The sequence below is a fragment of the Pomacea canaliculata genome, linkage group LG2, assembly GCF_003073045.1.
Source record: "Pomacea canaliculata isolate SZHN2017 linkage group LG2, ASM307304v1, whole genome shotgun sequence".
Taxonomy (NCBI): Eukaryota; Metazoa; Mollusca; class Gastropoda; order Architaenioglossa; family Ampullariidae; genus Pomacea; species Pomacea canaliculata.
The window spans coordinates 24,285,166-24,309,688 of NC_037591.1; the positions used below are offsets into that span (position 1 = coordinate 24,285,166).

Below are 24,523 nucleotides of genomic sequence, written 5' to 3' on the forward strand. Positions count from 1 at the left end.
GTACAGTAGCAGGAGCTCTACAGGTAGGACACGGGATGGTGTCTCTATGTTTGTTTGCCAGCTCCTCTAGACACTCTAGACAGAAACTATGATGACAGGGCAGAAATCTTGGTGACCTGTAAACTTCTGTGCAAAGTGCACATGTCATGTGCGTAGCAGCCATGTTTAAGGAGGAGGTCGAGTCTTAGTTCAGCAAAAATCTCTGAAAACAAATCATTACAATGATACTGAGAGAAACCTAGACTGATGGTTGAGCAAATGGTCAAAGAGGAATAAGATGGGAGAATACAATTAATTTTTGTAGTTTAATGTGCGTTTTTTGCTAGTCATAGAACTTCATAGTCTCTTTTGTCAAGATTTCTGTCTAGAAGATCCTACATCAATCGACAGAGTGCTAAAGAAAGAACAAAATGTTTAGGTGGGAGGAATAATACATTCCAATCCTCAGGACAAGCTGAAAGTCTGTACTTGTAAAAGGGAGGTCGGTAGGAAGTCACTTGAGTAACTAAAAGGAAAGATGATGTGGTTCATTTTAAGTAAATCTTTGCCGACAGACTCCTTAAAAGTTTCTAAATTATTGCTCATTATTAAAACATTATAATTATTACAAAATGTATACATCTGTCTTCAGGAGTGTGTGACAAAGGCTTTTTACAAGGCTACTTACAATAATCTTTACTTCTTTCATTTACCTTTAGAGTATTTTAAAAATCATTTGCCAGTCCCCTTAATCTTTGCCTTGATAAAGTATTACTTTTGTCTTCAGCTCTTACATCAACTGGAGATGAAAATAAGAAGACACCAACCTATTTTAAGTGCAGACAGTTGATTTACAGGTAATACAAGCAGTCTTGCATAAGAGTAAGTACTTATAAGTACTTGAGCTCGGTCAGAACGTTTACAGTCAGGCTGGTGGTAGTTGCTGGCCTTGTTATTCAGTTTTTTTTTGTTGGTTTTTTGGTTGTTGTTTTTTCTTGTTTGTTTATTGGTTTTGTTGTTGGTTTTTTTTTTTTTTTTTTTTTTACAAAATCAGAATACAAAATACTAAATAACGATATCTTTTTCAGAGTGGAGTGATAATTATTAACCCCGTGTGACTGACTTATCACGTGACTACGGCTCTCACTGATATCACAAGGAAGTAAACTGAAGTGTGTACCTGAGTCTAAAGGTAAGTAACACCTGTCCTGACAACCTGCACACAGTCTTTATGTAGGTGTTAGGCTCAAGCATGCCAACCATTATCGAAATGTCCGTGAAACTTGTCTCTTGCCGCCAAAAACCTCAGATAATAATTATGAACATAATTCCGGTATCTGGCGAACACTGTAGTCAGCCAACTTGACATGATGTTATCCTATTTCATCAAGCAAGGTTATCTATAGAGTTGATTAACTTGTTGAAATTTAAACGCACATCTGACAACTAATATGGTGAGGGAGAGAAGTGTTCAGATGTGTAGCAGGTCAGACACTCGCTTACTACCACCCCAGTGATAAGGTCCTGGGTTCAAAGTTCATCTTCGAACGCTCTCTGTTTGTGTGATACCTGAGGTGGCTTTGGGGGGCTTTCACCTGGTTTTTCATTTGTTCCCGACTCCATAAACCCTTTCCCCATAGTTTGAAATCACCTTGTTGGAAAGATTTACCACTAAGTAAGCCAACTGACCAACAGAGGTTCCTACAATTCGTTCTTTCTATGAGTACATCTCTTTGGCATGTAGACCACTCTGACCTAAGGTATAGAGTTGATGTCTAAATGTCTTTTTTGCTTTTAGTATCTTAGACATCAACACACCAATGGCTCAGTTCGGCAGCAGACCAAAGACCCAGTGATTTCTGTAATCATGTTTTATCTACAAACAAGAACGGCATAAAAGCTTGGTTCCTCAGAACCTCTGTAGATGGTCAAGCTGTGGGGGTCGGCTGCCCACCTGCACCGGGCAGAAGAGTTCGTTGCCAACACAGGACAGAGGATGGAAGACACAATCAGTTGAATACAGAACAAGAAGAAGAGGAACTTTTTATCATCGTACTCGAAAACAATGTTTAGATCACCCTTGAGAACAGTTTTCAGCCCCTCAAAAGTGCAACCACAAAACAATTTGCAAGTGAAAACAAGTGCTCGAGACTAATTTGTACACATCGATAAAATTAAAAGCTCATAGACGACTGTACTTATTCACACAAGAGGGTACTGTTCGAAGACTGATTTACAAGAACTTTGCCTGGTACTTACCTCTCCTCGCAGTGTTTTCGCCGCACAGTTTGCTTGTTTACATCAAGAAGCACAGCCAAACAGCTTTGTTTACACTTTCTTGCTTGTTGCTCGCTGCTTCACTTGTGTAATAAAAGAAAATCGCTGCGTTCTGTTGAGTGGTCGAGTCTGAATGTCAAAAACTATTAAGAGCACTGCTCAAGAAGTAAACTTCAAGGGGTTAGGGGACTTTCAGATAAGGGCTGTTGTCAGGTTATACCATCCGGGAATCTTTCTACCAGTCAGGTTTATGACATGAACTATTGTTGCTTATCAATCTGCTATAATCGTGTGGTCTCAGGAGCAGAATGTTGTATTGCATACCTTGGTTTCTGGACAAGAAGACGAGGAAGAAGGAGTTGACATGTGTCTGAACACGTTGAACCTCTTATCTAAACATGTCTTTGCACCGCAATGTAGTCGCACAACCTGTATGGAAAAGCCACCACAGGGATTCCCCCTGAAAACCTCACAACTGTCGTCTGCTTTGAAAGGTGGCGATGAGATCAGAGATGCTGGTTGATAAGTATGATTAAAACTAAATATTTGTTATGACTTGCATGGCTGGCTGATTCGGCTGAGGCTCCTGTAGTCTTCACACTGTCTAGTGTTACTCTTTTTGGGAACGAAACACATTAGTGACTTCATCCATCCTGGGTGCTGTTCCTTGCCCTTTTTGGCATAAAGAATTTAGGATATTTGTTGTTTCTTCTCCCCCTTCAACCCTGCTCGAACAGCTGAGCTGGGAAGCTGTCCAGTTCAGGTGATTTACCTCCCGGTGTAGTGTGTCTAGCCATGTCTACCTACTCACAGACTAGTAGGACTGCGTGCTGACTGCTTTAGAATACTTCAACTGACTCGCTGTATCTTTGTTATTGCCAGAAATGATGTCTACATTACAGTCCACTTTAATTAGGGTGACACATTCAATAGTTAACTAATGAAAGCTTTTATTTCTGCTTTGAGCCTAGTAAAAAAAGGGGAGGTAATGATGTCTGTAGGTTTGTGAGGTGCACTGGGAGTGACAGAGTACAGCAACAGGCTACAACAGACAGGCTATGTATGACATGTTTAGCTGTCAGTAGATTTCTGTTCCTGTCGTTTCCCTAATTTCTCAAGAGTGTCAGCTTGATAGCTCGTCTCCTTACTTCTCTGTTTTGTTTTTACTTTCTGAAATAGTTTTTTTTTTTTTCTTAAACAAGACGAACTGATTTCAGAAACTGTTTCGAGCCTGGCTTCATCCTTTCTTTCTCGAAACATCAGCGCTCACTGCACATCGTTTGCCTGAATCCTCTAGTGACACGTTTAATGATCATTATGTAAACTTTTTTGAGACCATGAAACGATAACTCTTCGCTGCCTATAGCTCAATCTTTCGAGATGTTTATCTCCCTTGTATATTAGTGTATCATTGTTGGTTTTTTTTCTTTTTTTATCCTTTCTTTTCTCGTGATTTTTAACTTGTCGTCTTCAGAGTCAGTTAATTATCGTGGACCTTCTCTTAACTGTAACGGAAACTTCGGAAGATCATTATGTAAGAGTTGTTATCGCCCTGTTTGTGCTGTTACCACCGGTATAATTCAGGCAAGTGCAAGTTTGTTGTTTGTTAAGTAGTTTACAACTAGCTACCGAAGCGGTCAACATTTTGTCAGTTCTTGTTCTGTTTCCTTTTACATTTTTCTATCTCTCCCTTTCACACAAATAATAACTATCTTTCATACATATACATACACTCAGATGCATACACACTCACTTATGGACGCAAATGATAATTAACTCTATATTGCTATTAATTATAGTCACAATCACACACTTTCAGATATGGAGTGTTCTAAATAAAATAGTATGCACCGCAAGTGAAACAAATATCGTGAAAGCCTGTATACAGGACATCATCAAGGAAACAAATATACACCAGTGCTGGTCTACATTCCTTTTGTATTTATTGTCTTTAAATACATATTTGTTATAAAATTGGCTCAGGTTAAAATATTTTTGGAAGCAAAAACCTTAGAAGTTTTCTAAGTGCTTATCGGTAAAGAAAACAATGCTGTTATCTTGTGCTGTTCTTTTGCAAAACCTCTGCGTATCATAAAGGACAAATTTTAATGGTGTCGTCTTTAAACATTTTTCTCTTTGTTTGCTGTTAATGTCCTTAAAGACCAGCCTGAACGGTTTGCCTTCATTTAAACAGTGTATTAATTATGTTGAATACTCTTTGTCTATCGCTTGTCCCGTGCATATAATTAATCCAACAATTATGAAGTTTTTCCTTTTATTCAATTCTGATAAAAAAGGGAGGGTTAGTAGTGTTAGCGAGTGCTGAGAATACGTGTTTAAGAAAAAGTTGTTTTCAAAATCTTCAACACAACAGCAGATGATCTTAAAAACCATATGTACAGATAAAAGCCATATATGGGAATATATGTACACAACAGCCTGGAAAATGTAAACATACGGTGCACAGGATACCTTTATTCTGAGAGAAAAAGTGTACAAGCTATCATCAAATTCCAATGTATGTATGCAGTGCATCATTTAAACAAAACCAGCAACACACAAAAGCTAATTTTTAAGTGAAAAGATTTTAAATATTGAATTATACTGTACATTATAATCAAATAATATACCAAAAGGTAGCGTTATAACTAAAACAAAACTTTTTCCAGTCCAGTTCAATAAATTTAGCATCTTAGCAGAAGAAAATTAGTCTCCTATACTGGAGAGTTCTGGTACACGCAAGTATTTGCAGCAATGAGTGGCTCAGTTCAGCAAACCTATACACGTCTTCGAGTCAAAAGAAGAAATATCTCTCAAGTTGTCATGTTCAGAAAGAGAAATTTTTCGCAGAAAATGAAATAACTAATTTTCAAATACACCTACTGATTTACAACTTTATTTAAAAAGCTTCGACTTTAAATATTAATAAAAGTTCCAAATCAAATTCACTCAAAAGACTGGTAAGAAATCTCCTGATTAAAATGTAAAGGGTAAAAATCACGGTGATTGCAGTGTACGTTCTATTATTATTATCATCATCATCATCATCATCGTCATCATCATCATCATCATCGTCGTCGTCGTCGTCGTCGGTGTTGTTGTTGTTGTTGATTCTCTGTTACTACGTGGGCACCTTTGAGTTAATTTTTCCAGGTTTATTTTTGTTAATAAAATACACATTTCACATGTCCGTTTGTCTAAGATAAACTCATGTATTTTTATTCTCATAGATAGTTAATTTCCAGCATTGCATTTTTATTGTATAATTACAACTGACTGCTCATAATGACTTTTATACCATTAAAAATATATCATATTTATCGATGTATAAACTTATTCCTTTAGACCCACATACATGTTTTGAAACACTTTTTTACTACCCAATAACATTTGTTTTTTTGTTTTTTGAATATACTCATAAACTACCTCTTGCTGGCCCTGTCTATATTCAATTGATAAAAGATAATGTGTTACATTAATAAAGACAAACACGTGATAAATTATCGGTAACAATATGTCAATTTTATATATATTATAATAATTATCCTCAGTTATATAACACCTGATCACACAAATAAAAATTACATTATATCACTAATTCTAAAGGAACGTTTGTTTTTTTTCATTTCGACAAAGAATACCAGGATTCCTAGGTCAGTCTGGGGTCATTTGTTACACAGTTCACACTTGAGACTATCCTAATGATTACTCTTAATTTCCGTACTGGAGCTGATGTTCCAGCATCCATCTTCACAAATGATACTGCTATTTCTATCTTTGTCTACTCTTGGGGTTAATCATTTTTTCTCCATCTATGATATTGGTAGTTCCTGGCAGTTTACCAGAGCCAGATACTTCAAGCTGGATTATACTTCAATCTCCAAATACTCCAAATACACTCTAAGTGTCAGTCTAGAGCCGGGTTGCTGCTTGGGCAATTTCAGGCTCAAATACTTCGCCTATTCCTCTGCAGTTTATACAAGGAAATTATTAACACAACTTGTATTATAAAATACAAAAACATTGTATTCCATTCAATATGAAAACCTTTCTAATAAGATGCAACCCTCCCCTCCCCTACACGCAGTGACCTCCACCTACCTGGGAAGTGAAGCGCTGGCCGGTGACAGTTAATTATAATTATTGTCTTCACTTCTTTGTAAAATAGAGAAAAATTCTTTGTTTCCCCATCAACAGTTGCGACTCTGCCACCCGTGCCGTGCTGACTTATTAACGCTTGTCAACCTTTTGTGACAGAACTATGTTGTGCAGCATAATAAAAATGAAATAATACAAACAACAGTAGTTTTGTAGATATTTTTCCCTGTCTAATTTATTCAAGTTAACATAAAAACTGCTGTGTGCTATGTTGGATTTGTAATAAAAATGATTACTCAAGTTATTTTCGCTTGCCAATGTAAAAAACACCAAATGCTATTGAAACAGGACTGTACAGTTTTAATTAGTACACAGTGTACTTTGTTCTAATGTCACAGCGACAGTTATTCGGACGTTGACAGTCTGCATTTCTTGTGTTTAAGTAGCAGTTTTTCAGAACCACGAATAATGCGAACGGTCACGTAATCAGCTAAATTGCTTACATCTACCGATATCTGCAAACAACGCAAACCATTCACAATGGACTTAAGTCATGGAATGCCTCAACATATGACACATCGCCTTTGAACCCAAGAACTCCGGTTGACAGGTACTCTAAGGACCCATCCATCCCCACATCCAATCAGCACCTGACCGTTAAGGTCAAGGTTCAGAGCTGTGGGCCGCACGATGTCACCACTGCCAGGAAGGTAACCGACAAACTCGATGTCAAAGTCTGATATTTGTGTCACGTGCACACAGTCTCAGATTCATATCTCTCCAGTCCAGCCTTGATCAGAGCAGCAAAATCATTCCCTTACATTGTCAATAGAAGCAGACGTCCTGTTGGGAGAAGGGTTGTATGGGTGACGTGTAGGTCGCTATGGGGTCGTTACTTTTTATAGAATACACATGTACAACACGGGAACGCCGGCTGTCCGCTTTATTGTCGTTTGTCTTCGTTGATTCATCATCAGAGTTCTTCTCTTCCTCTTCGTCTACTACAGCAAAAAACGTTCCTTGCTCGTTAACATCAAAGTTATGTGCTCTGTTTACCTTAGGGGAACTTAAAGTAGGACCTACAGAACACGAGTCTTTTCCATCTTTTTGTTCCCACTTCATTGAGCATACATAAGATACACCTGTTGCGAAGTTCTGCATCAGAGAATGCATACCATTATTCTTAGAACCAAGGTTACAGGATGTTGAATCTTTCCATCCCAGTAAAGTCTTACGTGTAACAGCCATGATACCATTGCATTCCGATAGTCTGTTTCTGTGCCTAGTTCCTCTAGAACCGTCGATCGAGTTAAAACTAATTGCTTTCTCTTTGGTGTAGTCGCTCCTGTTCCCATTCCAGATAATACTCGATACTTCCGTCCTTCCTCTGCCCCAGAGCCATGCACTTCCGATCCTCCATCGCACAATCGCCCACTCGCACGATGTTACGGTTTTGTTACTTTGGAAACTCTGTTTGACTGGTGACCCGAAAAACGTTTTCATATAGTGGTCCTCAATGTAGTTATAGAAGTCCCAGTGGAGTACAGGGAGGTAAGTGTGGTCAGATAGCACCAGTGGCAAGTCGCTTATTTCTCTACATCTCATTCTCTCTCTCACACTCTTCATGACCTCCGTGTTCACAGGATGGAACTCCGCAGGTGTTGAGCGCGGTCCTGAGTTAGTTCGGAGGGAGAGAGTTGATTGTCTTGTAATCGCTGTGTGTCGGCGGTCAGACCTTTCTCTTACATCATCACAAGTTGCCTCTCTCTGAAGTTCTTGCAGCGCTTCCATCGCGATAATTTTGTTGCCATGGCCACAATGACGTATACTACCGGAACTTGAATCTGTCAGGACGTTAAATAAAACATGGATTGATGGCGTAATTTTAATTTGCTCTACGTCCCACGAGAAAAAGTTTTACAACGGGATTTAATGAGAACTTTTTATAATAATTATATATGTTGATATACTCAAAGTCCTTAACATTACAATTGTATTTTAACTTTCTGATTTAAAAGTATGAACATTATTCCATACTTTATCAACTAAGGATAGTCGTTATTTTTGACAGATTGATTACTCTGATCTACTGTTTCCTTATTGCAGCTCGATTTTCTTGGGCTCGCTTCTCGGTTTGTTTACAGGATTCCAACTGGTCTTTTCTAAGTGAAATGCTGACTTTAAAGGACTGAAGTCTGTTTTCAATCGTTTTCTTACAACGAGCGAGTGCTTCTGACAGTTCTTCGGTGAGTGTCTAGTGTTTAGTCAGTTTACATTTGAGACTTTATTGATGCTTCTGGTCACACTGTTCTCCTTGCATATGAATATGGCCACCTCCTTAGTGGTGCCCTACAGGACACATGGATTGTCTTTTCTCACTGCGTGACAACGTGCTTCCACTGAGCTTCCTCCCTGAAGTTAGAAGTTGACTTGTAGTTTATCAGCACCACCATGGCGGTACAGTAGCAGGAGCTTTTCTAGCAGGTATACGGGATGGCGTTTCTATAGTCCTCTTTGCAGCTCCTCTAGATCACGTTAGACAGAAGGTGTGATAACAGGGTAGGAATCTTGGTGACTTGTAAACTTCCCTGCAGACTGCACATGTCATGTCATCTTGAGCAGCAGCCATCTTTGATGCAAAGTCTCTTTTTTAAAGTTTTGATATTAAGCAACCTCTAAACTTTTTGTTTAGTCTTAAACCATCCCTGAAAAAAATAATTACACTATGAGTGGTGTATATAACACATATAAATAAATCAGAAAAGTTGATCGAAAAAAAACTGGATCAAACAGAATAGCGCTTTTCATATGAAAGATCAAAGCCGTTTGATTATACTTATTATTATACTTATATTAGTATTTATATGCCCCTTGTTTGATCGTTTGTTGAGGTATTTGTTTTTTGTAAATCGTGAGGAAATGATTTGCAGAAACTGATCTTCACGCGTTATGTCAACGTCTTCACATCCTGAGGGGAATAAAAGAATGCAAATCATATACATATGGTTTGACTAATAAAGTACATGAATACTTTTTTGATGATTTCGATGTCGTGCTGATTACAGCTGATTAATGATGATATTTGGAGCACTGATGGAATGATTGATGTATGATGATGTAATCTCAATGAGAACTTTCTCTACGAAAAATCATTCTTACAACAATTTGACAAATCCGCGAATTTCCTCAGCTGTTTTACATGTTGTGTATATCTACTCACGTGCCTCACCTGATCGCCGACATGACCATCAAACTAGACCGCTCACACCATTTGCACTGACCTCCCGATTTAATCCTTCGATGTACCTTACCTACTATTCGACGCTTTTCAGGCTACTGAAGCTATGAACAATAATGTATCTGTCAATTTCACTACGACATACAGAACTAGTAGTTCTCGAACCTTTGGTTACTCGGGCCTTCTGGATCTGTGCTTAGAAATTCTTTAACACTTATCATCCTTCGACCGTCGGTAGCCACTAACTTCGCATTCTCTGTGCGCGTGGTCATACAATTTACAGTATTGTGGTGTCGCGATATTACACCGGTGGTGAAAGTGAGTTAATGCTGACACAAGCGCAGAGTATCATCCGCGAACAAGATGCTTGTTGAACCTGCACAGCGCTTGGTAGGGGGAGTCTTCCTTTTTATAATTCCACTCAAAATTGTTAGATTGACTTTTGCTAATTGTTGTGGCTTTACCGCTACTCACTCACATGTCTTGTGTTTTCACACATCACAACTCCGAGGGTAAATGTCATTCTTTCTATACAGTAATATCTTGAAGATACTAAGACAGATAATGCCGTATCAGTAATTGATTACTTGTACAATGTAATTGACATAAGAGCATGTTTTATCTGTACTGCACATGATAGAATTTACGTGAGCACGTCGGAGATTGGGTGTACTAAGCTTAGGGAGGCAAAGAAGATACCTCAGATAAACTTGAAGTCGTGCACTCTGTAGTTGGAGACCACCTCAGGAGCATGCGCAAGGTATTATGAACATGTCCTCTGTCAAATCGCAAAGAAAACGCTACTTTAAAACATGAAAAATCCGCGACACTTGCTATGGCACCCGGTGATGTTCTCGTGGTGATCTTTATCCACTGTGCTTAATTCCGTTCTATGACACTGCTTTTTAGAAACACCTCTCTGATTTCTACTTTTTTTTCGAGGTTCTTACACTAAAACAGTCTTTGGTCCCTGAGCATTGTTATTGCCCAGTCCTCTGTCAAAAAATCTCTTCAGGAAAGTAAATGTGAACAAGGTTACGACTCCAGATTGTATCTGTGGACGCACCCTTCATTACTGTGCCGGGCAACTAAATGGAGTTTTACAACATCTATTCCAGCTGTCTGTGGATTCTGGTCACATTCCTGATATTTGGAAACTATCACACATTGTGCCTTTCCCTAAAATCACTAGGCACATCGTCAACCCAACCACTTCAGACACCAGTCGCTTCTTATGCAAACCATATTCATGAATATCGCTTGAGAAAATTGTTATGCTGACTGCTATCCAATCTGACCCGCTGCAGTTTGCCTAACAGACCTGAAAGAGGTGTTTGATAATGTAAGTTGTTTATACTTAATACTCTTACAAAACATCTGAAACCTAAAGTCTCATCCAGCGCTTTTCGCTGACTTTTTCTTCTGCTTTTTAACACTGTGTCACCTACTTGTTGGCGGAGTCTAGTTTCAGACTTCCATCTATCTCATCAACCGCTGGATCCTGACTTTTAAAAAACATCCAACAGAGAGTTTCGCTTAAAGGTTCTCTACTCAGATCCTGTTGTCACCTACAGGTTTCCCCTCAAGTGCTCATTTCTCCACTATTGTCTTACTGTTATTACCAGCAGATTACAACACTACGGATAGACTTTCTTGTGAAACTTTGCTGATACATAGTTTTGATATCATACTGGTGCTCTCCCTGACTTTGTTCGCTGATATGACGAACACTTTCTTGTCTTAAATGCCTCAATCACTAAGGAATGATTTCCGACTTTCGGACGAATTATCCAAGCTGATCTTATTGTGTTCGTTCATCCGCTAGTACTCGATGTCTGTCTGCAGAACCAATCGTCACCGCAATTCCTTCGCTCCATGTGCCATTCACTTGATAAACTGTACTGGCCATCATCTTCTACTAGCCTGAGGTCACCAACTGTATCTGTTGTTGTTATAAATGTGTGTGTTGGGGTGTGTGTAAAGAACTTGTGTGAGATAGGCACTATTTTATACATGTACATTTATATCATGATTATATGTGCCTGCACACATTATTGCTAAACGAGCTCTATCTTGAATTGTCCCTGAGGACCAATAAAGTTTTATTGTATTGTAATCCCAGTCCTTTCCATGCTACCCGTTCTTTCCATGTTGCAGTGCTGATAATTCCACCATCCACTCTTATATATACATGCGATCAACTAAGCTCTGATAGTTGTTACTGCTGCTGTCGTATTGAACATTTTTTCAATGTCTCAGTCTCCCCAACTTGGGATGCTGAGTTTGCGAGGTAGTGAGTTTCCGGTCTGAAACAGCCCATGACTCTTAATGCTCCCTCCGACTGGCCATCGCCTCTGTTCCCCACACTTGGTCCTCCAGATACGCCGTCCAAGTTCATGGAGAGCTCATGGCTTCTTTGTTTCTCGACGATTGCATGACTACTTTATTATACAGTACACTGTGATACTCCTCTGGATAAACAATATCTCGTATTGTCGCTGAACAAACAACCCCCTGATGCAAAGTAATCCTCCCTACTCCGGTGCTTGGGAGCGCAGACGAATACACAGATGTTCTTTTCTCCTCTGAGAACGGCTTCTTCTGCTAACCTTCCAACATGGTTGCCCACAGTTTTATGTTTTTTAATGTTCTCTATTTCATGAATGACAGCTAACAGTCCGGAACGTTTTTTTATGTTTGTTTGTCGACTGACTTCCCTCCTTTGTGTCAAGTTTCTCTAACAAAGCGTTCAGACTTTCTCCCGAGTCTTTACCTTTCTTGTCAAGTCTCGTGTCTCAAGAAAAATCTCCCTTGCGTGCCGTTTGACCTACTTCCAATTAGTGACTCTCTGTCGCATACAGTTACAATCTTCATTTTATTTACTACCAGTACTTTCAAACAATATACCTAATTTCATGAAATTTACACCTCGTAAATGTTTACAAAAATGCTCAATGGAGTATCACAGATAGTTAACTTTATTGTATGTTAATAGATATAAATACTAGCACAATTTTATTCGCGGAGATTCGCTACAGGGTGACAGTTACTTGAAAATAAACCTGCAATAGGGGTTCGTTTGGCCTCGACTGTTACACGACATGTGACAACTACTCTGAGGAAACAAATACAACGTGGTATCAACAGACTGTACACAGACCTGAACATCTGAACATTAAGGAGTTTTCTGTAGACTGAACTAAAAAAGTTTATTTTCATGAGGCGCCTTGAACTTGCTCTTAGAGCAGGAGATAGCATAAAAGAGCAATATGAGAGAAAACTTTATGTGGTATTTCCCGTGTTGTTGTTGATTGAAAACCTATCCAATCGTAAAGCGGATTGCTTCTGCCTCATGTCTTTAGCACGAGACGAAGTAAAATCTACGATTACGCAAAATGTTTTCTCCCCTTCATATCACCCAGAAGGTAAAATCTTCTTCCTTTTTTTTTCGGATATTTTTTTTTTTACTCCATATTATTTACCCTACCTTTCACAAAACACCTTTGGATAATTTTTCCGATTCGTCTCATCTAACGTCGTCACTAGAGGCGGTTGAATCTGTCCCATCACTGTTTGTGAAATTCACTTTATTGTTTCTGATCTGAAGCAACCACTATATTGACACATACTAGCGAATAACAGACTGGCTGCCTATAACTAAATCACTAAAACTAAATAAATAAAAATAAACGTCGCACACACGGAATTTGTTTTTATTTCTTAACTCCTAACTTTCCTCACAAAGACACACAAAGTGTATTGTCAACAAACTGACTGCCAACTATCAAACTCACAGAATCTGCTTTTAACACTCAAGACTTTGTTCTGCAAGGTTCTAGTTGGTGCCGATTATGACCAAAAGTTCTAACTTAGGATAATTGGCTCTCATGCATCTGCAAAGTCTTTTGACATCTTTACTATGAATTTATCTCTCTTCGTCAAATATATAATGAAAAGACTCATCACCTTTGGACATGTTGACCCTACCTCTCTACACTTACACAGCAAAGGCTCGCGTTAAAGAATACTGTATGTTCATTTCGTTTCTTCTTTTTCTCTTAATCAATTTAAGATCTCTATTACAAACAAATTCATTTCTTAATTACGCCTTGTACCTTTCTGCACAAAACACATCTGTGGCCCTCCACGACGAAATGAGTCTTCAGAGCGCGGAACAGTTTTGTGCTAGAGGCACCGAAAGGTGATAAGGGTCAATTTTGTGCAGTTTGACTTTTCTTTAAAGGTGGATTCCTGGCTTATTGAGCTATCAGCAAAATACACTGCTATGTTAAAATAAAAGTTAGAAATTGACTTTAAATACGTTTTAATCGAGGTACCCTACTGCGATCCGTACCGATTTCAGACGAAATTCAAACGCTGTTGCGATACTGTTTCCCAGTCATTACCCATCTTGTTATACTTGCCAGAAAACCCGGAGTCAGTATGTTCAACTTCTTCAAAGACCGATTCAAATATTAACCGATAAAAATATTTCTCTGCAAAAGTTTAGGAGTAAACAGACCCGGTCGGCCATCTTGACGCTAATCTTTCAACCTGCTTTTTTCAAAATGGCCGACAAAATGGCTTTCACACTTCAATCGTTTGTAACTCACTCAATGTTAAGACTAGAAGTACAACTTATGTATCAACAGAAAGTTCCGAGCCTCTCCTTTTCAAAAATATGCAATTTGGCAAATCTCAAATTTCCGACTTAAGACTCATTTCGTCATGGAGGGTCACATTTAGCATTGTCCGAGAAAAAGCACTGTAGCTGACAAACCAAACGATCAGATAGATGAGAACAGTAAGTCTGATTGTAGCACTTACAAGGGATCACACTGTGTTCACACTGCAGGAGTTCACAGAGCTCCAGTGACGAAACGCCCCTCAGTGTCCTCTGTGCTCCAAGTGACAAAGATTGTGGTGCAAGACTCGTCCTGTCTGTCTACGCACATTAGTAGACCTCTCCTCGGAAATTCCCAGTCTTAGTCAACCCTACCCGTGTGTTCAGGTATTTTCACTTTACATAGCATAAAGTCGTAGTTTCTTAGACAAAATCAGAGACATTCGGCTATCATTGTTTTCTTGTTGGGTTTCTCTTTTTGGTTTTCTTGAAATTACAGCAATGTTTTGACCCCTAAAGTCATGCAAACACTAGTAGTCCTAGCTTTTACACAGCCTCTAGGAAAATGAGGTGAGTCAGTTAGTAGGCGTGTATTCGTCTTCTCTGGCTTGTTTGTGCGTCTGTAACAAGCTTTGTATTATGTTCATTTTGCTGATATACTTCTGTTTATGTCATCTGATAACATGTAAAGGATAATGCTGAAGTGGTCATTCTGTGTGCGCGCGTCCATGTGTCTATCTTTCATGTGTGTGTGTAGGCGTGCGTGAGAGAGAAAGAGTAGAAGAAAAATATACATTTAGCACGAACTATCTCCACACCATTATAACTAATGTACAGTAGAAAACAAGTTATCGAGTGACAGAACCTGCCCTGTGATTGGTAACCAACCTGATGTGGTTTCTGCCTCATCGCTGCTTTTGTTGCTGCAGTCCTAATGGAGATGTCTGTTGACCTTTTGGAGCTGTACTCCGTTTGTGTAAATCTTTGTTTTGCTCTTGTCAATGCTGGTCTCCATTCCTTTTGCATTTATTTTAACTGTCAGTCTGTTTCTGTTTTGTATTGTAATATGTAGATCAATGTGGTCGGCAAAACTCAGACTTCACACGAGCTTCCCACCAACGGACAGACAGATTAATGATTATGAATGGTTTCTCTCATGATGTTCCCTAATACGATGTTGAACATTATAAGTGACACAGGCATCCGTGGTGGACACTTACAAACAAGTCTCACAGTTTTTTAATTTAGCATTGAGCTGTTACACGGCTCTTCGATAACTTGATCAAGGCTGTCATCGATGACATCGTGTAGTGCTTAGTGCACTTGTCAAATGAGTGTTTTTAATCAGGGTGGTTATTTTTGAGTCTTTCACCATGACAAAAAACGCGCTCGCTTCTGATGTGCTTACACAGATTTATCACTCCTACTGTTTATGGCGATACCCAGCACTTTGGGAATTTGAATCTCTCTTTCTGAAAATGAGTATATCATACTGTACCTCACTACTCTATCTAATCAGCTGCTGATAATGACATATTTAAGTGTCAGCAGCATCCACACATGTATAAATACCCAATACACACATCCACACACACACCAATCCACGAGTACAGAATGACACTACGATGTTTTGACAATAAAAATACACATTTATTTTGTCGGTATTGCTAATCAACATCATCCAGTTAACTAAGCTTATAGAATCAATCAAACAGATACCAGCTAATCATTCAGCATGGTGCAAATACAAAGCTCATCATGGTACCATTAATAAGAACTGTTAAAAAGTGTCCTCGCTCCATTTGAAAGTGTCTTACTAACATGTTGAAACTCTTTGTCTATCGCTAGTTCCGTGCAATATTAATCCAACAATTATGAAAGTCTTCCATTCGTTTAATTCTGATAAAACAAGGGGTTAGTGGAGTTAGTGAGTACTGAGAAAATGTGTAAGCAACAGTTGTTTTAAAAACCGTCTACATAACAGCAGACAATCTGAAAGGACAATATGTACATAAAAGAATTTATGGAAAATGTGTAAACGACAGCCTGGAAAATGTAAACATCCGGCTTACATGACAGCTGTTGTTAAAACCAAAACTGGGTAAATGGCATGATTATAAAAAAAATCACCAATTTATGTAGTCAGGGCATCATCAAAGACAAACAGCGCACACAAAAGCTAACTTTTAAGTAAAAAGGATTTATATATTGGAATTATACTGTACATTATAATCAAATAATATACAAGACAAGACAAGACAAGTTTATTATAATCCTCAGCGGAAATAAAATTTGTCCACAACAGGGGCATAAAATAATAAAATAATATAATTAAAATAATAAAATAGTACACATACTTCACCATTCCCATACTACCACACACTTACTCATTCCCACACACACTGCAGAACCATTCTCAAAGCATAAAATCAGAGATAGGACGTACTGTTGTTTAAAAGTCTAACAGCAGCCGGGATGAACGAACGACGAAATCGCTCTGTTTTACACCTCGGCATTAAAAACCTTCCACTCCGCTGCATTTGTAGTACAGCCAGTGTGCCGTGGAGTGGATGATCTGCATCGAGCAAAATAACTCTCGCCTTCCTGGCCAGCCTTCTCTCAACAAGGGGTTCAAATAGCTCCAGGCTCAGACCTACAACAGAGCTCGCTTTCTTTATCAGCTTGTCCAGCCTGCCAGTGTCCCGCACAGAAGCACTCCCTCCCCAGCACACCGCTGCAAACTCTAGCACACTACACACCATGCTCTGATAAAACATATACAGCATCTTGTTGCAAACCTGAAAAGATCTCAGTTTGCGCAGAAAGAACAATCTTGTCTGTGTTTTTTTAAAAACAGCATCCACATGGTTAGACCAGGTTAATTTATTATCTAACAATACTCCCAAGTACTTATACCCTATAACCATCTCAATAGCTTCATCCTACCCAAAGGTAGTTTTATTGTAGAGGGCCGCTTGTTAGGTTTTGGTAGGATCTGATGATGCAGGCGACAAAAGTGCTGAAGCATGCGGGAAAAGTTACGAAAAGTTAGATCGCGAAAGAGGTATACAAGGGCAGAGATGAGACGAAAGGAGGAGGGAGAAAAACGGAAGAAGGGACAGCGCTGACTCGGACGATACGACTCAGCCGTGACCTTTTTACCAGCATTAAAGGGTCACACACCTGCTGACAGTTCCTGCCTTTTTGGTTTGAGTGCTGGACGTGTGTTGTCGTCACCATACAACAGCCCCCTCCCCCACTCGATTACATATGGACTAAAGAGCATAATGATCAGGCGTACCCTTCCTCATTACTTTCTCTTTGGTGGAATAATATTTATTGTTCCTATCACTTTGTTGTTGCTATCACCTTATGCTGGTTAAGACACTGGGTGTTATGAGTTTGAGACACATTTTTCTGACTGAAAAAAGCAGACGTCTGTTGGGAAGAAGCCACGTAACATGTAGGTCGTTATGGGGTCACCCGATTCGGTAGAATACAAACGTACAACCCGGGAATTCTGGTTGAAAACCTTCTTGTCTCTCCTTTGTACAACAATAATTGAGTTCTCATATTCATATTCTTCTACCACGGCAAACAGCGTCCCTTCCTCGTTGGTATCAAAGTTGTGCGCTATGTGTATCTTAGGACGAATTAAAGGAGTGCCAAGAACACACCTTCCTTTACCGTCTGTACTGTTTAATTTAATGGGACTTATAAAACATTCACCTGTTGCGAAGTCTTGCTTTAACGAATACATGCTCGCATTTTTGGAACCAAGGTAACACAATGAGTCCTTCCACCGCAAGATGAAATTCTTACTTGTGCCGCAGGATATTCGCATTCCGAACTCTTTCTCAGGTCCTCGACGACCGTCTGAGTTGAAAGTCACACCTTTCTCTTTGGAGTAGTCGCCTCCTGTTCCCCCATAATACACATCGATGCTTCCGCTCTCCTGTTGCCGCAGAGAATGCACTTCCCGACATCCTCCATCACCACATCGACTCACTCGAACGATGTCTGCGGCTTTCTCTGTTTGGAAACTCTGTTTGACTGGTGACCCGATAAATGTTTTCATGTAGCGGTCCTCAATGTTGTTATGGAAGTCACCGTGGAGTACAGGGCGGTTAGTGTGGTCAGACAGCACCAGTGGCATTTCGCTTATTTCTCTACGTCTCATCTCTCTCTCCACCTGCAGGACCTCCGTGTCACAGGTGGAACTCAGCGCGTGTTGAGCGCGGGCTTGAAGTTGGTGCAGAGAGTTGAGTTCGTCTTGTACTCGCTGTGTGTCAGCGATCAGACCTTTCTCCACATCATCGCAAGTTGTCTGAAGTTCTTGCAGCGCTTCATCGCGACATTTTGCTGCCATGGCCACAATGACGTCATACCGGACTTGAATCTGTCAGACGTTAAATAAAACTTTATAGCGATATTCTTTATTTGCTCTACATCCCACGAAAAAACGTTTCACAAAAGGGAAACTTATGAGACTATTGATAAATTTAATGTTAATATACTCTACAGTCTATAACATTACACATTCCTCTGTATTTTTAATTTTTTTCTTATTTAAAAGTATGAACATTCATACCTTTATAAATATAAAGAAGTCGTTGTTATGTGACAGATTGATGACCTACCTGCTCCCTTAATGCAGCTCGCTTTTCTAGGGCTCGCTTTTCGTTTTCTTTACAGGATTCCAACTTTTCTTTTTCACGTGAAATGTTTTCCATAAAGGACTGAAGTCTGTCTTCAATCGTTTTCTTACAACGAGCGACTGTTTCTGAGAGTTCTTCGGTAGTGTGTCCCTCGTGTTTAGTCTGTTTACATTTGAGACAGATGGCTTGGTCACATTGTGTACAATGAAATACGGCCACCTTCTTAGTGTGAACAGGACACATGGATTGTCTTTTCTCACTACGCGCCTGCTCCAGAGCTTCCTCCGTGAAGTAGAAGTTGACTTGTAGATCACACACACCACCTGGCGGTACAGTAGCAGGAGCTCTACAGGTAGGACACGGGATGGTGTTTCTATGTCTCTTTGCCAGCTCCTCTAGACAGGTGAGACAGAAGGTGTGATAACAGGGCAGAAATCTCGGTGACCTGTAAACTTCTGTGCAGATTGCACACGTCATGTTATCCTGCGTAGCAGCCATGTTTGATGTGAAGATGCTTAGCTGCGAAGCAGCTTACCTACTAGCTCAATCAATTGTTTTCGCAAAAACAATGATACGATACACAGATGGCAAGACGGACGGTTACACAAATGGGCAAATGACTAAACGAAGATGTCTCGATTCAATGCAGTGATATTTCATGTGACTCATCCCGTGACTCCGCTATCACTGATATCACTGAATAGTTACACAAAAGATCAAAGGTAAATAACACCTGTCCTTACAACCTGCATAAAATCAGTCTGTGTTTAAGATTAAAGTGTGCCAAGCGTTATCAAAGGTCCGTTAAGTGTCCATTAACTCGTCTCGTGTCGCCAGGAAGGCGGACAGTAATTATTAGTGTGTTGTAGAACCTCACCAACGCTGTCATGACATTTTGACCTGGTGTCACCTCTTACACGAGGAAACCCAAGTAAATGCTAAACGTTTTGAAATGTAAACGCCCATCTGAAAACTAATAGAGTGAAGTATGGAAGTGTCATGAAGTTCAGCGGTAAATCCACTTTCTCACAACTGCCTTCTTGCGTTAACTCCTTCAAACCGATATATGATGTTTGTTGCGCACTTTTGGTGAATAGCACACGTGCCTTTCCTCTTGGAACTAACTCGCCTGATCTCTAAGTGATTAAATTGTAATTCTTTCTCAGTGAATTCAAAAGTTCGTGCGTTCTCCGTGAATTTCAACAACTGTCAAACAGCCTGAATACATATGCTTCTGCTTAATATTCTCTAAGCAAACTTCTTATCTACTCATCAGTGAAATTTAGGCACAGAAAGACGAAAAGCTCAAAGACCAATTTTATAACAAGTTGTCTTGATACTTGCCTCTTCCAGTATTCTTTGCCGCTGCACCCTTTGGTTGTTTCACTAAGTAAAAAAGCCACACAGCTGTGCTTATTGTTTCGTTCCTTTCCTTGTTACTTACACATGAAACACAAAAATTCGTTGCATACTGTTGAGGGGCCGTCCGACTGTCAAAAACTATGAACAACCCTGCTCTAGAGTATTAATGAACATCATAGCGGGGCTTTCAGATAAGGGCTATTGTTATGTTCTTGCGTCGATCCTGGTTTCTTTTTTTCAGTTAGCATTGTGTTTTTTCTGTGCAAATTCACCTAGAAAAGACGTGAAAAATGTCATAGCAGGAACTGATTTGAAACACAATTTTGTACACAAAAGCATCTATACAATGTGTACACAGCTACCTGTCTGGGTTGTCAGGAACGCTGTTTTAGATCACACTTTCACTCACTACACGCACGCGTCCCCTTGCGTGTTCTTTCACTCACAAATTACATAGATTTGTCGTGGGAAACATAACTTTATATCAATCAACATTAACTAAATACATACAAAGTCCGTAGGTCTTCCACACAGCGACCTGTAACTCCAAACTGTCGTATGTTTTGAATAAATCGTTAGTCTTAGTTACTCACACCCAAAATGAAATTCTCCTTGAATTGCACGTACACAAGTTCCCCAAAACGGACAATCCATTCACTCTGTCCGCTACTCTTCCTTTCTCCCAACCGTCTCTGTATCCACACGTACAGTCAGACAGTTCCTCAGTTTTCTGTCCGTCCTTTCTCTCTCCAAAAATCTTCTCCGTCCGCTTCTCATCACCTCTTCGGCGGTTACGTTGGGATTCCACACTCCCAATGAGTCCCTTCGTAGTTCCTTGACTGGGCAAGCAACTAGTTTACTTATTACCGGTCCCTGTATCCACACGTACAGTCAGACCACTTTCACGCCTGTCCTTTCTATCTCTCGTCTCCCGTCGTCTGCTTCTTCCAAAAATTTTTCACTCTCCCCACAATCTAACACTACGTCATAAAATGACGTCGGGTTCTGACGCGCAAAACCACGACGCAGCAAAAACACTCATATACTGACTGACTGGTAAGGGCGATAATCTCTGACAAACAAAAGACAGGGGCAACAACCCCCTGTTCCTAACATGGGTAAACGTAAACGTAGGGGAGCACAACAGCTGCTCTGAACAGAATACTGTACTGCGCATACGAAAGAAAAACCATTGAATGTATGTACACAAAGAATCGTCTATGAGACACATATACACAGTAGGAACTGCACTATTATTTACTAGAACATTCTCCTCTTGTTGTAATTATACTTCTAGTAGCTTGTAATGTGCGTTTGTATAGTATACACTTAAATCTCTTTGAAACTCTTGAAAGGTGACAAGGTCCTCTTTGCCACTATCAGGTTATTGAAATGAATGAGGGGCATTCTTTGGCATAAATAACTCCTCCATCTCTTACATAAACTACTCCTTCATTTTGTATATTCTCCTTGTAGTATATATATATTAACACACATACAGTGTCCAATGATGTAATGGATATATCCGAAGGCGGACTGGAGCTTTAAAGCGGCCCGGGCATTATTTACAGAGCGGCCATTCTCACTAAAATAAGCCTATAATATTTTTCTATATAGCAAAATAAGCCCACCGGCCCACCGGGCATTGCCCAAATGCCCAACTGGCCAGTCCGCCACTGGATATATCTGTCGTTTAATCATTATACTGCTTAGCTTCATCATCCTAAAAAAGAATAATGAGCTTCTTGCGCAATAAAATTGGCATACTCCGGACAGAATTTGTTAATGTTTCTCGATGTATGATAAATAGTTAAGAGAATCTTTCATGTGCTGCTGTCTTGCGCAATTCTTTCAAGGCACCAGTGATTAATTGTTGAGATACATTTGCGCATTATTATTTAAATTTTTCCTCTTAACTATTTTGTATCTTGTGTTCTATGGCTGTCGTTGTCATATACTGCCTGATAATATGCCACAGTTCAGACAAAACGCTGTCGGGAAGTATTTCCTAGCAGTTGACAGGTACTCTGAGGACCCATCCATCACCACATCCAATTAGCAGTTGACCGTTAAGGTCAAAGTTCAGAGCTGTGGGCCGCACCATGTCACCACTGCCCGGCACGTAGCAGACAAACTTGATGCCACGGTCTGATATGTGTGTCACGTGCACACAGTCGTTCATCCAGTCAGCGATCAGTAACAAATCTTCGCCACGAAAGAGGACGTCCGTGGGAAACATATTATTTTTCTTGTAGGTCGCTATAGGGTGGTCAGATTTGTTAGAATACAGACGTACAACACGGGAAACCCGGCTGTTAGCTTTATTGTTGTTTGTCTTCACTGATTTCTCAGTTGAATTCTTATCTTCCTCTTCATCTACTACAGCAAAGAAAGTGCCTTGCTCGTTTAAATCAAAGTTGTGTGCTTTGTGTACCTTTGGGTAAATCAGTGTAGTATCTGTAACACAGCTTTGTTTTTCGTTTGTTTGTTCCCACTTCATTGAGCATATACGGAATACACCTGTCGCGAAGTTCTGCATCAAAGAATGCATACTGGTATTCTTAGAACCAAGGTTACAAGATGTTGTTGAATCTTCCCATGACCAGTAGTTAGTCTTACGTGTAACGCATGATATCCGATGTCCGTATTCTGTTTCAGTTCCTCTGGAACCGTCAGAGTTAAAACTCACGTGTTTCTCTTTAGTGTAGTCGCCTCCAGTTCCCCCATAAAATACATCGATATTTCCATTCTCCTGCTGCCTCAAAGCATGCACTTCCCGACATCCTCCATCGCCACATCTACACAATCGAACGATGTCTACGGTTTTCTTATTTGAAAAACTCTGTTTAACTGGTGAGCCAATAAATGTCTTCATGTAGTGGTCCTCAATGTAGTTATAGAAGTCACCATGGAGTACAGGGAGGTAAGTCTGGTCAGATAACACAGATTTACGGTCTCTCGGAGGCAAGTAACTTATTTTTCTACGTCTCATCTCTCTCTTCAACTGCAGAACCTCCGTGTCACAGGCTGAGCTCAGAGTCCGTTGAGCGCGCTCTTGAAATTGGAGAAGAGAAGAAAGCTCGTCTTCTACTTGTTTTGTATCAGCGGTCAGATCTTTCTCCACATCATCAAAAGTTGTCTGAAGTTCTTGCAGCGCTTCATCGCGATATTTTCCTGCCATGGCCACAATGACGTCATAACGGACTTGAATCTGTCAGGTGAAATAAAACATGGCTTTGTTGCAAACTATTGATATTCATTCAACACACCACGAGGTTTTACATGGTCTAAAATACAGCGGTAAAAACTTTTCCATATTTATCACTAAAAATACTTAAGATCTACAATGTTTATGTCTGTATGTCCCATATTTAGGATTAAATATAAAGGATGGACATTTATACTCACTGCCATAACTGGAAACCATTTATATTTGAGGAGATGATTGACTTACCTGTTCCGTTACTGCAGTTCGCTTTTCTTGGACTCGCTTCTCGTTTTGCTTGCAAGTTTCCAGCTTGTGTTTTAAGCTTTGAATGGCGAGTGCAAAAGTACGAAGTTTATTTTCAATCCTTTTCTTACAACGAGCGATGGTGTCTGACAGTTCTTCGGTAGTGTGTCTCTCGTGTTTTGTCAGTTTACATTTGAGACAGATGACTTGGTAACACTGTGTGCAATGAAATATGGCCACCTCCTTAGTGTGTACAGGACACATGGATTGTCTTTTCTCACTACGTGCCTGCTCCAGAGCTTCCTCAGTGAAGTAGAAGTTGACTTGTAGATCACACACACCACCTGGCGGTACAGTAGCAGGAGCTCTACAGGTAGGACACGGGATGGTGTTTCCATGTCTCTTTGCCAGCTCCTCTAGACACTCTAGACAGAAGGTGTGATGACAGGGCAGAAACCTCGGTGATGTGTAAACTTCTGTACAGACCACACAGGTCATGTTATCCTGCGTAGCAGCCATGTTTGATGTAGAGATGATGTTTAGTTGCTTCGCAGCTTACCAGCTAGTTCAATCAAACTTTTTTTTCCGAAAAACAGCGATACGATACTCAGACAGCAGGACGGACGGTTAAACAAATGGACAAATGACTAAATGAAGATGTCTTGATTCAATGCAGAGTGATATTCCATGTGACTCATCCCGTGACTCCGCTATCACTGATATCAATAGAAAGCAAACTACATCGTTACACCTGAGATCAAAGGTAAATAACACCTGTCCTTACAACGTGCATGAAATCAGTCTATGTTTGAGGTTAAAGTGTGCCAAACGTTATC

At 39.9% G+C, this 24,523-nt stretch overlaps 1 protein-coding gene across 1 annotated transcript; it reads right to left on the reverse strand.

Moving 5' to 3' along the window:
• Nucleotides 1-6,178: 6,178 nt before the first annotated feature.
• Nucleotides 6,179-24,319, reverse strand: LOC112556687. Its single transcript, XM_025225917.1, has 3 exons — nt 23,691-24,319; nt 22,393-23,447; nt 6,179-7,098 (listed from the first exon to the last, which is right to left on the reverse strand). The coding sequence occupies exons 1-3, from the start codon at nt 24,204-24,206 to the stop codon at nt 6,918-6,920; spliced, it is 1,752 nt and encodes a 583-aa protein (XP_025081702.1). The 5' UTR covers nt 24,207-24,319; the 3' UTR covers nt 6,179-6,917.
• Nucleotides 24,320-24,523: the final 204 nt, after the last annotated feature.